At 44.6% G+C, this 20395-nt stretch overlaps 1 protein-coding gene across 3 annotated transcripts in view; it reads left to right on the top strand.

The window, feature by feature from the left end:
* The window catches only part of SAMD4B (sterile alpha motif domain containing 4B), a 101891-nt gene extending 90941 nt beyond the window's left edge, over positions 1 to 10950 (top strand). For 2 of the 3 annotated variants that reach the window (XM_073598783.1, XM_073598784.1), the window contains exons 9-13: positions 1064 to 1188; positions 4196 to 4394; positions 4476 to 4599; positions 6758 to 6841; positions 7957 to 10950. In XM_073598783.1, the coding sequence (XP_073454884.1) occupies positions 1064 to 1188; positions 4196 to 4394; positions 4476 to 4599; positions 6758 to 6841; positions 7957 to 7985 (561 nt within the window). In that variant the 3' untranslated portion in view covers positions 7986 to 10950. The remainder of the gene's footprint in view (positions 1 to 1063; positions 1189 to 4195; positions 4395 to 4475; positions 4600 to 6757; positions 6842 to 7956) is intronic. The other variant, XM_073598785.1, reaches the window with a different exon arrangement.
* The last annotated feature ends 9445 nt before the right edge of the window (positions 10951 to 20395 follow it).

Below are 20395 nucleotides of genomic sequence, written 5' to 3'. Positions count from 1 at the left end.
GAAGATCTCCCTGGTGGAGACACAGATTTCAATAAAATCCAGGTGAAGAAATTCCAACCATTTGACTCTCTATGCAAAAATTGTAAAATTTGCCCCAGTGTTCCACATTACAGACAAACAAAGGTGTATCTTGGTACATGTTTTGAGCAACTGTTGTAACATTTATTTGAAATACATTTTGCAGATTGAGCTTATGGTAAGGCTGCCTGCACTGGCTACTAAAATGTAAGAATTTGTGAATGGCAGCAATGTGAACACACAGGCAGTCATGTTACCAATTCCAGTGCAACTAAAGACTGCCATACATGGCTTGATTTTCTCTTTGCCTGCTCATTAAATTATGGAAGTTCAATTGATTCCCCCATCCACACTAAACAGCTTGAATCTCCACCAGCTGTTGCATTCAACAGGGGCTGGGTTCACACCTATGCGAATTGGATGCAGGTTTCCCAGAATCCAATTCGCATAGTAGGAGAATGTTGCAGACTACCTATGGAGCCAGTTCACATATCTCTGGGGCGGCTGCGGAGCGTCTTTGGCTCCCTTTCAGGCCTGAATTCAGGCAAAGATTCGGCCCTGAAATGGAGAACGTGGACGCACACCGGTTTAGGTGTGAACCAAGCCTAAATATAGTGGCACTGAAGCCAGGTAGGATGCAGTCATTGCTTGGCCAATAGTTCTCCTCCCTGCTCAGTCGCCTACAATTTACTTGCCTGCCATCCAACATTTGTTGGCCGAAAGTTGGACAACAATTGTCAAAAGGAGTATACTAACAGTAAGATTTTAGGACAACAGCCTGTCAACAGACAGTCCCCTGCCAACCGTGTGTACGAGGCTTTAAAGTAGCAAGTTGCTGTTGTGGTTCTTTTGTTTTATTGCAGCCTTGCAATTAGATTCTCTTCCAGGTATTTTGTGCTGCCATTTGTTGATAGCTAGATGATAAATAAGCAAATACGCTTAATAAAATATAAACTAAATTGTTTGAATAGTAGCAGCCCTGTAGGTGTTGTAAAAAGTGTTCCGCAAGCTTGGTAATCAAAGAATTTTCTCCATCTTTCTGCAGGCATTTACTGAAACACAGAAGAAGAGAATACTCTCCTGGAAGCAGCAGGTTTTAAAACTGCTCCGGACGTTTCCTCGCAAGGCGTTACTGGAAATGCAGGGGTACAGGCAACAGAAGGGGTGCAGGTGGGCTGTGTATGGAGGGACATGCAAGGCATGGGGAAGAAACAGGCTGCTTTTAGTGAACAGGGGACAGAATGGGTGCAGCTGAATTGTTGTAATGAGACTTATTGGCTTCAACAGGCCAAACCTCAGTGAGGGTCATGGGTATTGGGCAGCAGTACTTTTACTCAGTCCTTTGTTAAAACTCCACTCCAATTTAATTTCTTTTGGAAAAATTCGGAAAAGATGAGAACATGTCAGGTATTTAATTCTGAACATGTCCCACTGGAGAGATTTTTTTTTTTTTTTTTTAAAGCGATCACTATTTTTGAGACCAAGTGACCTGAAATGTATTAATTTTGCTGAAGGAGGAGTAAATTACATTTTCTTGAAAATTTTAAAGTTGTATTTTCCCATAACTTTGGGAAGCTTTCCTGTTCTGTCTCTAGGACAAACAGTGCAGTGGAGACAGACTAAAAAAAAATCTGACGTAGCTTCTAAACCTATGCCTTCCTCATTCCATTTGCTTGTCATTCCACAATAAGGGGAAATAGTTGTATTTAGAATATTGTATCTACCGGCAGTGTCTGGATTAATAGTACAGTTAAGGCCACATTTATATCTGCATTTTGGCCGGACCGCATGTATCTGACAAACACAGCTGAGTGTCCCGGTGATTACCAAACTATTTAAGTCATCAGCTTCTGGATCTGGGAGAATGGGCTCTCCATCTGGAAGTGTTTCAAGCCCTTTTCGACAGGTTGGGAATGGCGGACACTTATCTGTTGTTGCCCAGATTAAACACCAAACTAGACATGTTTTTTTGCCAAGTCCAGCTACCCACGGACCTTTGCAGTGTGACAATGCTGTGAGATCAATTCAGCCTTTTCTATGCCATCCACCCCTCCAGGTTCTTGTTCGTTTGCTCTGCAGGATCGAGATGGAGGGCATTCCGGTGATTCTTATCGCATCCAATTGGCTCCGGAAGATGTGGTATACTCAGACATACTAGGACTCATGGCTGATGCTTTAGGGTCTCTGTGGCTTGTCCAGGCCAAAGGGCCAGTGTTCCATCCTCCTGCTTCTTGGTCACTGGATTTAAAGTGTGAAGGCAATTTTTTTTTTTTTTAATTTTGGATAGAGTCAGTTTTTATTTTATGCTATCTACGTTCCATAGGGAAGATTTCTCTTTGCTTCCGTTCCATAGCCAAAATCGGAAGTGAGGGGAGTTCCCTCCAAAGTTAGGGAATCCTGGGGTGTCACCAGGATCACCAGAACAAGTGTCCCTTTTGGAAGATTTCTTTCTTACTATTCTGATCTGATGTCAACCCAAAGTTTGGGATTTGCTTTCACTTTCAAAGATAACGGTAAAGAGGACAAGACAGCAGTAAAAACTGACGTGTTCTAATCCCGCTCCACTTTATCCAAAACTAAAAAAAAAAATTGTTGTTTTTGTTTATATTTTAAAGTGTAGGTGCGTAGAAAAGAAAATCCCCCTATGCAATTCTAGATCCAATAAATGGTACATACCATGGCTCCTCCTGTTGGAAAAGGTGAAGGTCCTGCCATTACAGACTCAGCTTTTGGGGCCCTCTCCCGAAAAAGCACTGGCCACTAATTTACAGCAGGCCAGGCTGAATTTTACAATAATGTGCCCTTTAGCAACATCCCCCAGTTCCATCTTAGCTTTAGCTCTGTAATGGCCGTTCCAGTCCATTCAAACTCCAGTTGAAATCACAGTGTGCACAGCTAGCGAGGGAGACTGCGCGCAAGCAGAGTTTGCAAAGCTTGGAGCAGCCTCTACTAAGCAAAGCCAGAGCTATGAAAGGAGACACCCCACATGCTTGCATCTTTTGGGGCCTGGAGAGGCCGTAGGGGGGGATAATGAAAGATTCAGCCCATCCTGCAAACAGCAAGACAGAGGAATGAGAGGCCAGTGCTTTTCTCAAGAGAACCCCCAACAGCTGCATCTGTAATGGGGAGAACCGTCAGCATTTCCAAAAGTAGTAGTAATGGTATGTATTGTTCATTTACCTTTAGAACTGCGCAGGGGGTTTTCTGAAAAACTCCCTGAAAGGTGACCTAACACGTTAACCGCATGGCTGTTAAAACCACATTACTGAGGACAGGGGCATTTCGAATTTGTTAATACCTACATTTCTGTAGGTTGAAAGGCTTCTCTCGTTGTCTGCAGTCACACCTGGAAGACCTATTTTGCTTGAGGAACTTTCATCTTAGAAAATATTCTATGGCAGTGGTCATCAACCCTGTTCTCAGGGCCCACTAACAAGCCAGGTTTGCAAGATAACTGAAATACATCACAGGTGATATAATTTGCTGCTCCGTGATTGCAGTATTCTAGTCTACATCTCCCAAGGTAATACATAAAACCTGGCCTGATGGTGGACCCTGAGAACAGGGTTGATGACCACTGTTCTATGGGACATATTGCTCCAGTCTAGTCTGGATCAGCATCTGGCTTTGAGTACCATCAAAGGACAAGTTATTCTTTTTCAGACCTTTTGGCTTTTCATTCCTCAGGTGTCTGCTTGCTTAGGGCATAGAGCTTACATGTATGACTAAGAAAAAAGGGTTTTTGACTTGCCAGTAAATTCTGTTTCTTGGCGTACAGTATGGAACACAAGTCCCCTACCCTCTGTTCTTATCTCACTATTGCTTTCTACAAAAAAAGAGGCTAGCAAGGAAGTGGGAGGGATTTTGTAGGGGGATGTCCCTGCAGCCCACCTTTTTTGCCAGTGTCCAGTTGCCGACAATAGCAGCATAAAACCCAATTATAAAGATTAAAGATCCTGTGTCCTGTACTGTACTCCAGGAATCGGATTTTTCTGCCAAGTCAAAAATCCTATTTTACTGTCACATCTGTTGGGAGGCCTCTTGTACATGGGAAACAAGGTGATGCATTCAGCCAAAGCCCCGAGGCATGAGTGTTATCACTTGTGTTGTGTTGGCTACTGCTGTCACCCAGTATGTTGATATACTGTGTGTTAACATTGACTGTCTTTCTCTGCAGCTGGGCATTTGCATCAAACTCTCTCCCCATAGCTGGATCTGTGGGTGCCTCTGTAACACGAAGGGGTCAGCGCCCATTTCAGATGCCTCCTAGGGCTGTGCCACCTTCTCGGATGAACGTAATGAGTCCTGGATCAATTGGGGGTGTCTCTCCTCGTCATTCACTTACCAGCCCAAGCACTGGTAGCCAGGGGCGGCAGGTCAGTGATTTTTCTCTACAGTATTCTGCTAATTTTAAATGAAATACGGATTTGTGAATGTCTGCATTCATTTTCCTACAGAATCTCTGGTTTGCCAATCCAGGGGGTAGTAACAGTATGCCATGTCAAAGTCACAGCTCAGTGCAACGTACCCATTCACTGCCTGTACACACTTCTCCGCAGAGCATTCTCAAGTTTCCTCCTGGTAAGTTTTTTTTATTTTTTTTTTTAATCTCCGCTGGATTTCTGCAGCCACCTGTTATCAGCCTGGCCAGTTTTATCAGTATCTTTCAGCTGAATCTTTTAATGCCTCAACTTAAAGTGGACCACCACACAAATGTTAGACACTGTTGCGAAAATTAAGATCTCTAAAAGATGTTCCTGCAAAGATGGCAAGTACTGACACCTCCTGCTGTCCATAGAAGAGTTTGTATCTGCTGAGGTCTGTTCAGAAACTGACACTTCCAGGGGTGTTGATCTCCTATGTCAATCACAGCACTCGCTGACCCAGCAGTGATGATGAAGTAAGTAGGAAGAACCACAAAGCACTGCAGGGGACACGAGAGATGCCCTACCCGCGAGTCTATCCTAGGATTGTTTCTGCACTGACTTCAGCCAGAAATTTCTATTAATCAGATCAGCATATGCAGGCTCCTCTTTTGTGGATACAACCATTTATTTTTCTAACAGGATACCCTCAAAATTAAGCTAAGTGTCAAATCGTTGCTGAATGCTCAACTGTTCCAACAAGACATGACAGTTTTAAAGGGGTAGTAAAGTCTGGATAAAAAAAAAAAACCTTACCCCTGTAATTTAAGGGCATAGTGCAAACTAGCACGTTATGAAAGACTTCGCTGTAAAAGGGTTCCTTCCAGCGGCGCGCTGTCACTGCTGACAGGGCTTCCATCTTCACCTGGTCTTCCTTCTGGGTTTGTGGGCTTCAGCCGTTTGAATAGCTGAGTCACGGTGATGGCTCGGAGCAATGATCGCTGCACAGCGCTCCGAATGCATGGCCTATTTGAGTAATGCAATGTGTACCTCTTTTGTTGTATCACCCGTTTTTTAAAAAATAAAGAATGCAGTAAAAAAACTGCAGCTAAGTATAAGTAGGGACTTTAGGTCTGTTTGTCCCAATGCTACAATGTAAGAAGGTCTAGGTATTGGTCATGTGTTCTTGGCTTGTGAGGAAAATCTACGAATTGGAGCTCTGTGACCCTTCTCTTCAGCAGAGATTTCCTGATCAAGTGCGAGGGTACTCTGATTCCTCCTGTATTGAATCGTATTGTAACTGTACTGTCTGCCTTTTGCCTTTGCCTGTGCAATTTGTTGGTGCTATATAAATTCTGTGTAATAATCCCATGAAGACTGTTTCAATTTACCAGTCTTCTGGTTGATCATCTGACATCCTTCCTATTTGGTGGTGGGAAGTCTTAAGTGAGCCCCGTTTTGTGCAAAACTAAAGAACATGTGACCACTTTTCCTTGAGCAATACTCCTAGGCTAGTGTGCTGATGCATCCCCAAGGATCATATTCTTACATGTCTGGGTTTACAGAAAGTGGATTCAGTTGCACAAAACGGCAGTACTGGATCCCGGAGCAGTCAGCTTATGGGGTTCAGCACTGGATACTGAGGCATGTATTGCTGTGCAAGCTATGTTTTTTTTATTTTAACAAATGCTTGGCAAATTATTTTAAATGTAATCTTATAGGTAAAATTTGGCTTTTAAGTTTATCTTTCCTGTCCCACTTTTTCTAGTTTTGAAAGGTTCTCTATACACACACCCAAAACAGTTCATTTTTTTCATTTTTAATCAAGCCACTGCTGTCTCTTTAATAAAGCTTTGTTCACTTGGGTGGGGGTTAAAATGACTGAGCCACGGTTTGACCACCTCAAAGAGAACATGCAGCTGCTAGTGGGTCTAAAACATGCCAAATGGCAAAGCCTTGCGAGTACGGCAAAAATTATACCCCATGTCGCATTCGCCAGGCAGCAACACTGGCAAACCATTCAAGTGAATGTGGCTGCGCCGCAACTGTGAGTCAAGCCACCTCCTGAATGCCTGGCATCTGCTGTTCTACCACCTTCTGACCCACCGTGGATCACTTTTCAAAGGGGTGGTAGAGAAAGCTGCCATGAGAATGAGGCCAAATGGTCACCAAAGCTTACGGTTGTGACTTGTAAATAGTTTTACTTCCTCTTGTAACTGGTAGCTATCACATAATTGAAAGGAGTAAGAAATTATTACCATCTGTAAATTATCTCTTATCCTTTAGAGTATGTATCGGCTATGTGCCATTATGCACCTGCAGTGGTTTTGTTGTTGTGGTTTCACTGACCATGTACATTTTTTTTCCTACCACAGACTGCCAGGTTCCTGGGGCTGACTTGGAGATTAATCCCCGGCTGGAGTCCTTGTGCCTGAGTATGACAGAGCATGCGTTGGAGGGTGAGACACAAACGCCTTATCAGTGACATTCAGCATTCATGGGCAGGCTGCAAACTAGTAGTGAAAAGGTTTATTTATGTTGCAGTGCCTTTTCCACAGTGTTGTGTTGTTGATCTCAATGTATGCCTTAAGAGTAAAGTCATATCCCCATCAAACAGAGCAGGTATTGCACATACCATAATGCCTGTGCATATTTATCAATGTGACAGCTTTGTGTTACACCACAGGTGTGGTAGTCTAGACATAATGGAAGCCTACTTGCAGAGCTTTTTGTGTTTGGCATGAGACATGTCAGCTGAAATATGCCTTTTAGTAGGAATTCATGCTTTATAAATTGGTGGTGAGAGAATGTGGATTGTTCAATGGGGGCAAAACTATAGTGAGTAGATGTTACCTTTAGTCTATAGAGCAGGCTTGAGGCAGGGAAGAGAGACAGTTTGCAGAACTGCTTCCTCTGGAAAGTCGCGTTTTCTTCTTTGTGCTTAAAGAGGGAGTTCCGCGGAAAAAAAAAAATGTAAAAGTCAGCAGCTACAAATACTGCAGCTGCTGACTTTTAAAATAAGTACACTCACCTGTCCCAGGGTCCAGCGATGTCGGCACCCGAGACCGAATCGTCCCTCGGTCCTCGGGTGCTGCCGCCGACATTCTCTGTAAGGGAATCAGGAAATGAAGCGATGCGGCTTCACTTCCCGGTTCCCCACTGTGCATGCGCGAGTCGCGCTGCGCCTCCTAACTGGTCCCCGCTGTCTCTGGGACCCGTGTGTGTCCCAGCAGACAGCGCTGTGGGGACGGGAAGAGGGTGCAAATACCTGTCTTAGACAGGTATCTGCACCCCCTTCCCCCCTGTAAGGTGCCAAATGTGACACTGGAGGGGAGGAGGGTTCCGAAAAGCGGAGGTTCAATTTTTGTGTGAACCTCCACTTTAACAGGGGTGGGTGGCTCAGGATAATATGGGCATTGCTTTACACTTCTCTTTTCAGAAAATCTCCTACATCTGTTTCAGCTTTGTTTTAGCTGAAGTTGAAGAAAATTCTCAGTGTGAACTGTATTTTTTCACTTGCTATCTGAATAAGACTCTTATGTGTTTTTTTTTTTTTTTTTTTTGTTTCTTACAGAGGGAACAGACAAAACATCGACCATTTGACCGTGTGCTTGGTAAACACTTCTCCCCGAGGGGCGCCATTTTGTATCCCTTCCCGTGACCTTGGCAAGGGAAGTGACAATGCCTTCTCTCCCCCCCCCCCCCCCCCCCGCCAGTTCCCCCCCCGAGGCCGTCACTACATCATCCACCCACTGCGTTCTAATACTCGTTTCAGCTATCATAACTTTTTAACTTTTGGTTTAATATCCAAGTACACACAGCACTGCTAAAAGTTCATGTTGAGGAAGGAGCTTTTTTTTTTTTTTTTTTTTTTTCTCTCGTTTACCCGAATACCAAGACATGTAACACTGGGGGAGCTTAGTGAAGAGTCTGTGCTGGTGCACACAGCTTTACCCACCATGCACTTGGAAGGGTTACAGAGGCACAGAGCCCTGGAGGAGGTGAGCAGGAAGGAGCAAGCTCCTCCAGGACATGCAAAAGCTGGGCAGGCAAGGTGTGCCATTTCATTGTGGAGCCAGGTGCTCCAGAGAAGGAACCTCTGTCGGGCAAACACACTAAGCTAAGGAACAGCAATTGTTCCCACTAAAAGGACTGGCATTTGTCAGACAGGACACTGCCCTGTGCAGTCACCAGCCCACCGATGAACAGAGGAGGGATGGCACAGCATAGCCATTCATGAAGTGTAGTAGTGCTAATATGCATGCTTGAGAAAAAATACATTTATCTATGAAGGTACCCAGAAGCCTGGGGGTGTACTGTCTCTCTCTTTGGGACTTTTGTACGCAAGTGTTTTCTTTTTTTTTTTTCTTCTTACACAGGAGACCTAGCTTATGTTGGGAGTATGGGCAACTAAGGAAGCTGCAAGAATTCCCCCTTTCTCCTTAGGTTGTCCTGGCTAGGAGATGGCATCTATATTCATGGCTTTTCAATTGTTTTGGAAATCTTTTTGTGATCCACCTGTTTTGGCAGAAAGGAAGTGAAGGAAAGGGATTTTTCCTGTGCTTCTCTGTCTACTGCCCAACATGGGACATCCTCTTGCTTGCACAATGTCAGGGTTCGTAGGTCTTGTATAAACATGCACAGTGCACCTGGTGTGTCTTTTTTTTTTTTTTTCCTCCACTTTCTGTACCTAGCAATGAAGAAGCCAGTAAGATAAACTGAGGCCACAGCATCAGTCCTTGTCAAGTCCAGGATCGGGCAAAAATCAAATATTTCACTGGCCAGTCTTGTTTGCTGGCTAGGTGTACTTCTTCAGCCCCGGTGGCTGGAGAGAATTTAGCAGACATTGGGAACATGGGATGGTTACCTAAGCAGAACTATGTCTCACATAATCCTGCTCTGTATGTTTTCTTTCAGGATAGGTGCATCTCTGCTTTGTTGGGAGGATGTTAATCTGTTATATGGGCAGTGGCCACTGGTGGGATGTGGATTTGCAGCCTCCTTATTTTCTATAAACCTGCAGTTGAGTTTCTGTCGATGGCTGGCATTTGTCTGTTTCTATTGCATTCACTGGACGTTATTGCTGTGATATGCATGTTACTTTGTATTGATATTACTGAACAGAGCTGACTGGACTTCACAGATGGCTGCAGTGTAGACAGGCACTTGGTTTCAGTGCAGACCCTCTGTCACTAGGACCATTGACTTGTTTTTGGCAGTGATGCCAAGCTGATGTCTGTACTACAATAGCACAACCCATGGTGTTCACTAAACTCTTATGTGCTAGCCAGCAGTGTTCACCAAGCTGAATACAAAGATGTGTGCATTGAAAAGACCTGTGTGTGCAAGTCTTGCGAAAGGGAAGGTTGTGCTAGGGATGCTGAATGCAAAGGGATACAGCATCACTGCTGTAGCAACTGCTGCAGAACTAGTATGCAGGCTGGGAGTCGTAGTGCAAGCTGCCATCGAAGTTTAAATTCTCTAAATAGTATTTAGCTTGACAGATTCTTCTCTCTGCTTCCACGTTTTTTTCCAAGCTTTGAACATTCAAAAATACCTTGCAGCATTGATATATGAAAACCGCTATTTCCAACTCTTTTCTTTGAAACTGTTCTGTGACTGTCCTCTTTTTAGCTTCATTCCTTAGGGTTAACTTACACATAGTAAGGCCTGCGTGGATAGGCTTTTGTTCACATCAAATGCTTTCTCAAACACGCCTATATAGGATCACAAAACCCACTTGAAGCAGATCAAATGCAGGTCAGCTGCACCTGTCGGTGAATTCTGAATGATCTCAGGAGCATCTCTAGCTGATTCCATTAACGCAGGCCTTTACAACCTCATTGTGCACTCTCATTTAGATCTGGCAACAACTATAATACAAGGCCCTGAACAATTGGATATGGATTGCTTATTTGTTCTCATTGCATACATTTGGTAAATTTTAAGGAGACTGCATGATCTGTTTGTAATATGTATGGTTATCCTTAATATGTGTCAGGCCCTTAACAAGCATGCAGCAGTAAGTTTAGTGCTTCCAACCTGCATGCTTTTCCAGATATGTGGCTCATTCTGTTCTGAAGCATACATTAGGATGACAGTCCCTGAGCTTTTACTTTAAATGAGCATGTGGACCCATATTGCTATTCTTACAGGTCTTCTTTATTGCCAAATACACACAAGCACAGTGCACCCAGCACTTGTGTTCCTTGACTTGACCTATCCTGGTTATGATGTAATGTCTTTCCCAGACAGAGAGGGGTAGAGGACCTGGGATGAATTGGCCTTTCTGTTGCTGCCCAGAGCATTCTCTGAATGCTCAGTGAGGTGATCTTCGCTAGGTACTCCTGTGGTTTTTTGAAGTTTGACTAAGTATAGCTTTTAGGACCAGACATTGAGGAGTGTTCAGTGAATGTTAAAATTGTCTGAGGGCTGCGTTTTGATGGCTTTCTGGAGCCTGTTTTGTAGATTAGTAGTTTCAACTACTGAATTCTGTTATTCTGTTGAACTTTTTTTTTTTTTTTTTTTTTTTTTTATTATTATTTAAATTGTCGGATGCAAGTTCATTGACCACTGCAAAAAGGACAGTGGTTGTGGATGGTGAGGACCTACAAGGAAGGGTGCCAGGTGATAGTGGGTTTTCATTTTTCTTAGAAATCCCCTTGAAGTATGGTAGAACATGGACTTAATAATGAGCTGTCTTGCCATTTTATCTACACTAACATGAAATGAATAGAGCTCATGGTTGGTCAGCTCTATATAAACTAGATAACCTCCCCTTATCTACTGTGCTTCACAGCCCATGTATGTAATCCTTGTTTTTGGCTGTCTGTTTGGCCGTCACCTGCCTCCTCTGTCAACGGTGGACTTGGAACTGCCCCTGTACCCACACGCAGCGCGTAGAGGTCAGGAGCTGGGCAAAGCCTGCAAAGACCACCTTGTGGCCACCTTCTCCAAAGTATTTTCAGAATAGCGCTAACTATTTATTTCTAACATAGAAACACAGCTCCTTTTCTGATAGAAAACAAAATTGTTATTTTAGATACATTTTATTATGAATAACTTTTGTTATGACTATGGCTGGTAACCATGAGTACAAAATTATTAAAAGAAAATATAAAAAGAACAGTGTGTCCTTGTCTGTCTGCTTTATATTGCATTTTGGATAACCATGGTAAGTTTACTTCTGTCTCTTTCTCATCCATTGAGGGAAGCAGGAAGTCTTTGACCTTTGGGCTGTATTGCTGCCTAAAGGCATGGATGCTAAAAAATGTTTTAAAAAATTCTATCGGTACTGTTCTGTACATCACTCCTGGAGCATTCTTTTCAATTGCAGCTTTCTGGCAAGATCGTCCTCAGCCTGGCATTTGAAATATCACATTCAAACCCCACTGGACTGGTTGTTTGGGACTAGACTGAAAGTGACTTTTGGGTACTGGGTTTCGCTTTGGGCTCTTTCACTTGCCATTCTGCAAAAAGTTTGCTTTGGAGTTTTTGCTACGTCCAGAGTTTCTGCCATTGCCTTGGTGCTTGAACTGTCTCTGAAGACTTACTTAATGTAGGCCCTGTGTCATGCTGTTAAAGGCGTTAACACTCTAGGACTGATTGCTGAAATCCGAGTGTTGTGTTATGCACCCTCTGTGCTTTTTCCCGCCATACAGTGTTGGGGAAGCATTTCCTGCTGCTGTTTGAAAAGAAAAAGGAACTTTGGTTTCTGATCCTTTTTTGCGGCCCACTTTGGTTATCTCTGGCTGTCTGACCCTCACCTGCTACTAGCTGTCCAGGATTTGTGAGTACCGGAGGCCTTCTATCCCTGAGCCTATTGGCTTACTGACATGCCATTTCAACATGTCTAATTCCGGGCATGAGGTGGGGACAGTCCTGCTTTACCACGTGCCTCAGATCACATTACACTAACTGTTCTGGACCTGGTTGCATGTCCTCATCTTTCCGCACATCAGAGCTATCCAGTACTAGCTCTGCTATATTTGTGGCATCCCCATTGTGTGGGACATTTACAGTGCCTTGAAAAAGTATTCATACCACTTGAAATTTTCCACATTTTGTCATATTAAAACCAAAAACATAAATGTGTTTTATTGGGATTTTATGTGATAGACAACATAAAGTGGCACATAATTGTGAAGTGAAAGGAAAATGATAAATGTTTTTCAAAACTTTTTACAGATAAATAATTGAAAAGGGTGGTGTACATTTGTATTCAGCCCCCCCGGAGTCAATACTTTGTAGAACCACCTTTTCACTGCAATTACAGCTGCAAGTCTTTTTGGGTATGTCTCTACCAGCTTTGCACATCTAGAGAATTTTTGTCCATTCTTCTTTGCAAATTAGCTCAAGCTCTGTCAGATTGGATGGAAAACGTCTGTGAACAACAATTTTCAAGTCTTGCCACAGACTCTCAATTGGATTTAGGTCTGGACTTTGACTGGGCCATTCTAACACATGAATATGCTGTGATCTAAATCATTCCATTGTAGCTCTGGCTGTATGTGTAGGGTTGTTGTCCTGCTGGAAGGTGAACCTCCGCCCCAGTCTCAAGTATAAATACTTTTTCAAAGCACTGTAGATTAGGACAAGCTCTGCTAAGAGAACAGTTGGTATGGGTTCAGACTTCACAATTCAAGTGGATCCTGAGCCTTAAGAAATTGTCACTGGAACAGACTCATCATTTGAAGTGTCTGGGTCTATCCCTGTACACATTAGCAGGATCTTCTGACCCTCCAGTCTTAGATTTCAATCCAGGAGCCGTCTGACTAGTTTTTTTTTTTGCATGAGAATCATAGGTCTGATGGGAGTCTCTTTTGGGGCAGTTTCATTTGCCCATTTTCACGCTGGACCTCTACAAAGCAACATTCTTTCATTGTGTGACAAGTTGACCCAGTCTCTAGACAGACCAATTGGTCTGTCACCGAGGAGGGGTATCAGCCTGTTGGGATAGAGAGTAGTCCGATCAACATCCTGCCGATCTCTGCAGTGTGTTGACCATCCTACTGGAGGGTCATCCATGCAGATGGACAAAGCCATGACATTGGTGTACATCCATCATCAGGGAGGAACCAGAACAGCAAGAAACTTAGATCAGATCCTGTCCTGGGCGGGTTTTCATGTTCCAGTCTTGTCAGCTGTGTTCTGTCCAGGCATTAACAATTGGCAGGCAGACTTAGTCTGCATGTGAACCCAGGAGAGTGACTTATACACCCAAATGTGTTCCTTGAACTGTGTTGGAAGTGGATGTCCTGGCCTTCTTGTTATACCTGTTGGCCTCTAGGTACAGGAAACCTTTAGGAAAAGAGGTGCCTAATCTTTTGAAGAGCGAGGACCACTTTAGCGACTTGGTAACCGGTCATGGGCCACAATGAGCGGAGCGGGCAGATGACAGGTCCATGTCCACTCTACGCATATGCAGAGCAGACAGTGACACAGCACCCTTTACTCTATGGGCCCTTTAATCCCATCCGCCCAGACAGAAGGGGACAGATCCCCTTCAGTTTTTTGTTTTTTTTTCGCAAATTGAGTTGGAGGTAGGTGGTTGTAAATAGACACAAATCAGTTTACATCTGATGCTCCATAGAGGTGAACGGAGGGTCCGATTGGGTCTGCTTTAAAAAAAGATGGGCGGACCCAATTGGACTGATCGTGTGAAAGGGGCCTAAGGCTGCTTTCACACTGATGATCTGCGGTTTACCCACACTGCAGGTGCAGTGTACCTGTGGCTTTCCTGTGGGTTAGCTGCCCTTTGCCATAGAATTCTATTATAGCTTCCAGGTGTGGTGCACTTTCCGAAAGCGCACCAAACCCGCAGGTAATAACAGATGTCTGACTCACTGCAGGTAACTCACAGGTGCACTGCACCTGCTGATCACTTTGAAAGCAGCCCAGTGTAGCTAGTGTGCCATTGTAGAGAACAGATCTGCCCATTACTGTTTGATTTTAATTAAAAACTGACCTCAGTCTTTCACTTCTTCCTCCAGGATTCATGTAGGGTATGGCTGGCTGCTGCTGTCCCCCAGGCGGGTGTGGCTGGCTGCTGCTGTCCCCCAGGCGGGTGTGGCTGGCTGCTGCTGTCCCCCAGGCGGGTGTGGCTGGCTGCTGCTGTCCCCCAGGCGGGTGTGGCTGGCTGCTGCTGTCCCCCAGGCGGGTGTGGCTGGCTGCTGCTGTCCCCCAGGCGGGTGTGGCTGGCTGCTGCGGTCCCCCAGGCGGGTGTGGCTGGCTGCTGCGGTCCCCCAGGCGGGTGTGGCTGGCTGCTGCGGTCCCCCAGGCGGGTGCGGCTGGCTGCTGCGGTCCCCCAGGCGGGTGCGGCTGGCTGCTGCGGTCCCCCAGGCGGGTGCGGCTGGCTGCTGCGGTCCCCCAGGCGGGTGCGGCTGGCTGCTGCGGTCCCCCAGGCGGGTGCGGCTGGCTGCTGCGGTCCCCCAGGCGGGTGCGGCTGGCTGCTGCGGTCCCCCAGGCGGGTGCGGCTGGCTGCTGCGGTCCCCCAGGCGGGTGCGGCTGGCTGCTGCGGTCCCCCAGGCGGGTGCGGCTGGCTGCTGCGGTCCCCCAGGCGGGTGCGGCTGGCTGCTGCGGTCCCCCAGGCGGGTGCGGCTGGCTGCTGCCGTCCCCCAGGCGGGTGCGGCTGGCTCCAGTTCACCATAAGGAAATTTCCCTTCATTGTTGGAAATGTGCCATCATATGTTCAAAGACACCATGTCCTAAATATAATATGCAAAAAATGTATTTGAGGAAAAGGACTATAGTGGTACCCCCTAAAGACTTTGCAACACAACCACTGTTAAAAAAAAATGTTTTTTGTCAATTTTATTACAAAATATTAAAAAAAAAACAACCAGATATGATCGTGTCTGCAAAGACTCCCATAAGACTGCACTGCTGTACCCATGCGTTATGTATATACACATAAAATACCCGATATAACAATTATATATTCAAACGGATTTTAAAAAGATGTTCATATAAACGCATGGGAATCCGTTCCACAGTTGATATATTTCTACATGTTACACGGCAGTGAGCTGCTTCCTCAGGAAAAGTGGGAGTCACAGCATCCAAGGCTGGAAAGTGGATCATCCGATCTAGGGCAGTCAATCGGAAAGCAAAACCCTCTCCCCGGCAGGCATGGAAGACAAATGGGCAGATCAAAAATGGCTAAAAACTAACCTCATTTAAAGGCGGACAACTGTTGGCAGGGACGATATATAATTAAGGTGTCTGCTTATGAAACCGAGAGGAGCTGCGATCTTGATGATCGCAGCACATCTCAGATCATTATCGGTTTATGAAACAGACGATCGGGGGAGAACATGTTCTCCGCTGATCATCTCCGCACACAGAGAATCTGTCATTAACATGCACAGAAACAGACAGTTTATTAAGGTGCGATCTAAGCACTTAACTGGCTATCTCTGTCAGAATTCTCCCTTCCAGATTCTCCAGCTCAGAGGTGGAGAATTGGGGAGAGAAGACAGAATCCCAGGAGAACTGGGGGGGGGGGGAGAGAAGGAAGATTGACTTCCTTCTTTCTCGATCAGACCCCCAAGACAGTAAACATGTTCCCCTGCCATGTTTATGTATATACAGTATCTCACAAAAGTGAGTAGACCCTCACATTTTTGTAAATATTTTATTATATCTTTTCATGTGACAACACTGAAGAAATGACACTTTGCTACAATGTAAAGTAGTGAGTGTACAGCTTGTATAACAGTGTAAATTTGCTGTCCCCTCAAAATAACTTGACACACAGCCATTAATGTCTAAACCCCTGGCAACAAACGTGAGTACACCCCTAAGTGAAAATGTCCAAATTGGGTCTAATTAGCCATTTTCCCTCCCTGGTGTCACGTGACTAGTTAGTGTTACAAGGTCTCAGATGTGAATGGGAGCAGGTGTGTTAAATTTGGTGTTATCACTCTCTCATACTGGTCACTGAAAGTTCAACATAGTACTTCATGGCAAAGAACTCTCTGAGGATCTGAAACAAAAATGTGTTACTCTACATAAAGGGTAGCCTAGGCATAAGAAGATTGTCAAGACCCTGAAACTGAGCTGCAGCACGGTGGCCACGACCATACAGCGGCTTAACAGGAGAGGCTCCACTCAGAACAGGCTTCGCCATGGTCGACCAAAGAAGTTGAGTGCACGTGCTCAGCGTCATATCCAGAGGTTGTCTTTCTGAAATAGACGTATGAGTGCTGCCAGCATTGCTGCAGAGGTTGAAGGGGGGTCAGCCTGTCAGTGCTCAGACCATACGCCGCATACTGCATCAAATTGGTCTGCATGGCTGTCGACCCAGAAAGAAGCCTATTCTAAGGATGATACACAAGAAAGCAAGCAAACAGTTTGCTGAAGACAAACCGACTAAGGAAATGGATCACTGGAACCAGGTCCTGTGGTCTGATGAGACAAAGATAAACTTATTTAGTTCAGATGGTGTCAAGCGTGTGTGGCGGCAACCAGGTGAGGAGTACAAAGACAAGTGTGTCTTGCCTACAGTCAAGCATGGCGGTGGGAGTGTCATGGTCTGGGGCTGCATGAGTGCTGCCGGCATTGGGGAGCTACAGTTCATTTAGGGAACCAAGAATGCCAACATGTACCGTGACATACTGAAGCAGAGCATGATCCCCTCCCTTCAGGGCCGCAGGGCAGTATTCCAACATAACGACCCCAAACACACCTCCAAGACGACCACTGCCTTGCTAAAGAAGCTGAGGATAAAGGTGATGGACTGACCAAGCATGTTTTCAGACCTAAACCCTATTGAGCATCTGTGGGGCATCCTCAAACGGAAGGTGGAGAAGCGCAAGGTCTCTAATATCCACCAGCTCAGTGATGTCTTCATGGAGGAGTGGAAGAGGACTCCAGTGGCAACCTATGAAGCTCTGGTCAACTCCGTGGCCAAGAGGGTTAAGGCAGTGCTGGCAGTGGTGTACTCACTTTTGTTGCCAGCAGTTTAGACAATAATGGCTGTGTGTTTGAGTTATTTTTAGGGGACAGCAAATTTACACTGTTATACAAGCTGTACACTCACTACTTTACATTATAGCAAAGTGTCATTTCTTCAGTGTTGCCACATAAAAAGATATAATAAATACTTACAAAAATGTGAGGAGTGTACTCACTTTTGTGAGACACTGTATATACTTAAACATGGCAGGGGAACATGTTTACTGTCTTGGGGGGGTCTGATCGAGGAAGAAGGAAGTCAATCTTCCTTCTCAGCCCCCCCCCCCCCCAGTTCTCCTGGGATTCTGTCTTCTCTCTGAATTAAAATATTTTAAAAATGTGAAGGGTGTACTCACTTTTGTGAGATACTGTGTGTGTGTGTGTGTGTGTGTGTATGTGTGTATATATATATATATATATACACATATAAATTTTTTTTTTTTTTTTTTTTTGCATATTTGTCACACTTACCATATTTACGCGAGTAAAAGCTGAGTTTTTCAGCACATTTTTTTTGTGCTGAAAGTGCCCCCCTCGGCTTATACTCGAGTAAAGCACTTTTCGGCAGTAGAAAAATACATTTTCCAAACCGAGTTTGGGGCCCCATATCTTGGGGCCACTTGGTACTAGGAACCCCAAATCTGGTGTGCAAACCCAGTGGAACTAGCACTACAACATATCCAAAGCTGGGGTTCCTAGCACCAAGTGGACCCTAGATACGGGGCCCCAACGTCAGTTCGGAAAATGTCATTCTCTGCTGCAGAAAAGTGCTTGACATTTTCTGAACCGAATTTGGGGCCCCGTATCTCGGGGCCACTTAATGCTAGGAACCACAGCTTTGGATATGTTGTAGTGCTATTTCCACTGGGTTTGCACACCAAATTTGGGGTTCCTAGTACCAAATGGCCCCAATATACGAGGCCCCAAAGTCGGTCAACTGTGTCCATCTGCAGCAATGTCATTTCAGGGCCCTTTGGGTCCAGAGACCCCAAATTTTGGCTGCAGCTAGGGGGCATCTAGGAACCCTTAACTACCGAGTTTAAAGTTCAGGGTACCTATGGCTGCAAATGGACACAGTGAGGCTGCAAATGGGCATTGTCGACCCTCTTTTCCACTTACAGTAGCTGCGCATTTCTCACGCTAGGCTTATACTCAAGTCAATACGTTTTCCCAGTTTTTTGTGGTAAAATTAGGTGCCTCGGCTTATATTCGGGTCGACTTATACTCGAGTATATACGGTAAATGACTTGGATCATCAAACTAATTTTATTATTACTTAAAGATAACCAGAGTAAATACAAAATGCAGTTTTTAAATGATGGTTTCATTTATTAAGGTAAAAAAATGCCCAAACCTGCCTGGCTTTATGTGAAAAAGTAATTGCCCCCTAAACCTAATAACTGGTTCTGCCACCCTTGGCAACAATTGCAATCATGTGTTTGCGATAACTGGCAAGGAGTCTTTCACATTGCTATTGAGCAATTTTGGCCCGCTCTTCTTTGCAGAATTGTTTTAATTCAGCCATGTTGGAGGGTTTTCCAGCATAAACGGCCTGTGTAAAGTCATGATACAGCATCTCAATTGTATTTAAAGTGTAAGTAAACCCTCCTATCGTTTTCAGCCAAGGAAGCTGCCATCTTTGCCTCTGTTTAATCTACAACTGCCATGATGCTGCACATGTGATCAGTTATGACACCAGCCATTGGATGGTTTGACAGTTTGGTTGAGAGCACAACCAATGGGAGTGTTACATTTCCGGCACGTGCCGGAAATGAAGCTGTTTTATGGATGAGTTTACTTCCGCTTTAAGTCCGGGCTTTGACTAGGCCACTCCAAAACCTAAATTTTGCTTTGTTTGAACCATTTGGAGGTGGACTTGCTGTTGTGTTTCGGATCATTGTCCTGCTGCTGAACCCGAGTGCACTTGAGCTTGAGGTCACAAACTGATGGCCGGACATTCTCCTTTTGGATTTTCCGGTAGAGCTCAGAATTCATGGTTCCATATTATGGTAAGTCGTCCAGGTCCTGAAGCTGCAAAGCAGCCCCAGACCATCACGCTACCACCACCATGTCGGACCGTTGGTATGATGTTCTTGTTATGAAATGCTATATTAGTTTTATGCCGGATGTAACAGGACGCACACCTTCCAAAAAGTAAAATTTGTGTCTCCTCAGTCCACAGAATATTTGCCTAAAAGTCTTGGGGATAATCAAGATGTTTTTTGATAAATGTGAGATGAGCCTTTGTGTTCTTTTTGGTCAGCAGTGGCTTTGGCCTTGGAACTGTCCTATGGATGCCATTTTTGCCCAGTCTCTTTTATTGAATCATGAACACTGATCTTACCTGAGGCAAGTGAGGCCTGCAGTTCTTTAGCTGTTCTGGGTTCTTTTATGACCTCCTGGATGAGTCGTCGTCATGCTCATACCATTGTTCCAAGTTATCTCCATTTGCAGATAATGGCTCTCCCCGTGGTTTACCGGAGTTCCAAAGCTTTAGAAATGGCTTTGAAACCCTTCCTAGACCGATACATGAACATTACTTTGTTTCTTATCTGTTCTTGAATTTTTTTAGATTGTGGCATGTGTGGCTTTTTGTGATCTGTTAGCTGCTTCACTTTATCAGACAGCTTCTATTTATTTGATTTCTTGAGTCAACAAGTCTGGCAGTAATTGGGCCTGGGTGTGGCAAGTGAAATTTAACTCCGCTTTCCCCAAAATTGGCTAAAACATTTTGGCTAATCACAGTTTATTCATGATTCAGTATGGGAGGGGGCAATTACTTTTTCACATAGGGCCAGGCAGGTTTGAACAGCATTTTTCCTTTAATGAAATAATTTAAAAACTGCATCTTGGATTTACTCTTGTTATTTTTGTGTAATGATAAAATTTGATGATCTGATTCATTTAAGTGTGAGAAAGATGCAAAAAAAAAAAAAAATAATAATCATGAAGGGGGCCAAATACTTTCTCACAGCACTCTGTGTGTGTGTGTGTGTGTGTGTGTGTGTGTGTGTATGTGTGTATATATAGTGTGTGTATGTGTGTGTGTGTGTATA

The sequence above is a fragment of the Aquarana catesbeiana genome, linkage group LG09, assembly GCF_042186555.1.
Source record: "Aquarana catesbeiana isolate 2022-GZ linkage group LG09, ASM4218655v1, whole genome shotgun sequence".
In the NCBI taxonomy this organism is placed as follows: domain Eukaryota; kingdom Metazoa; phylum Chordata; class Amphibia; order Anura; family Ranidae; genus Aquarana; species Aquarana catesbeiana.
The sequence above is the reverse complement of the archived record's forward strand: the minus strand, read 5'-3'. Positions and strand labels throughout refer to the sequence as shown.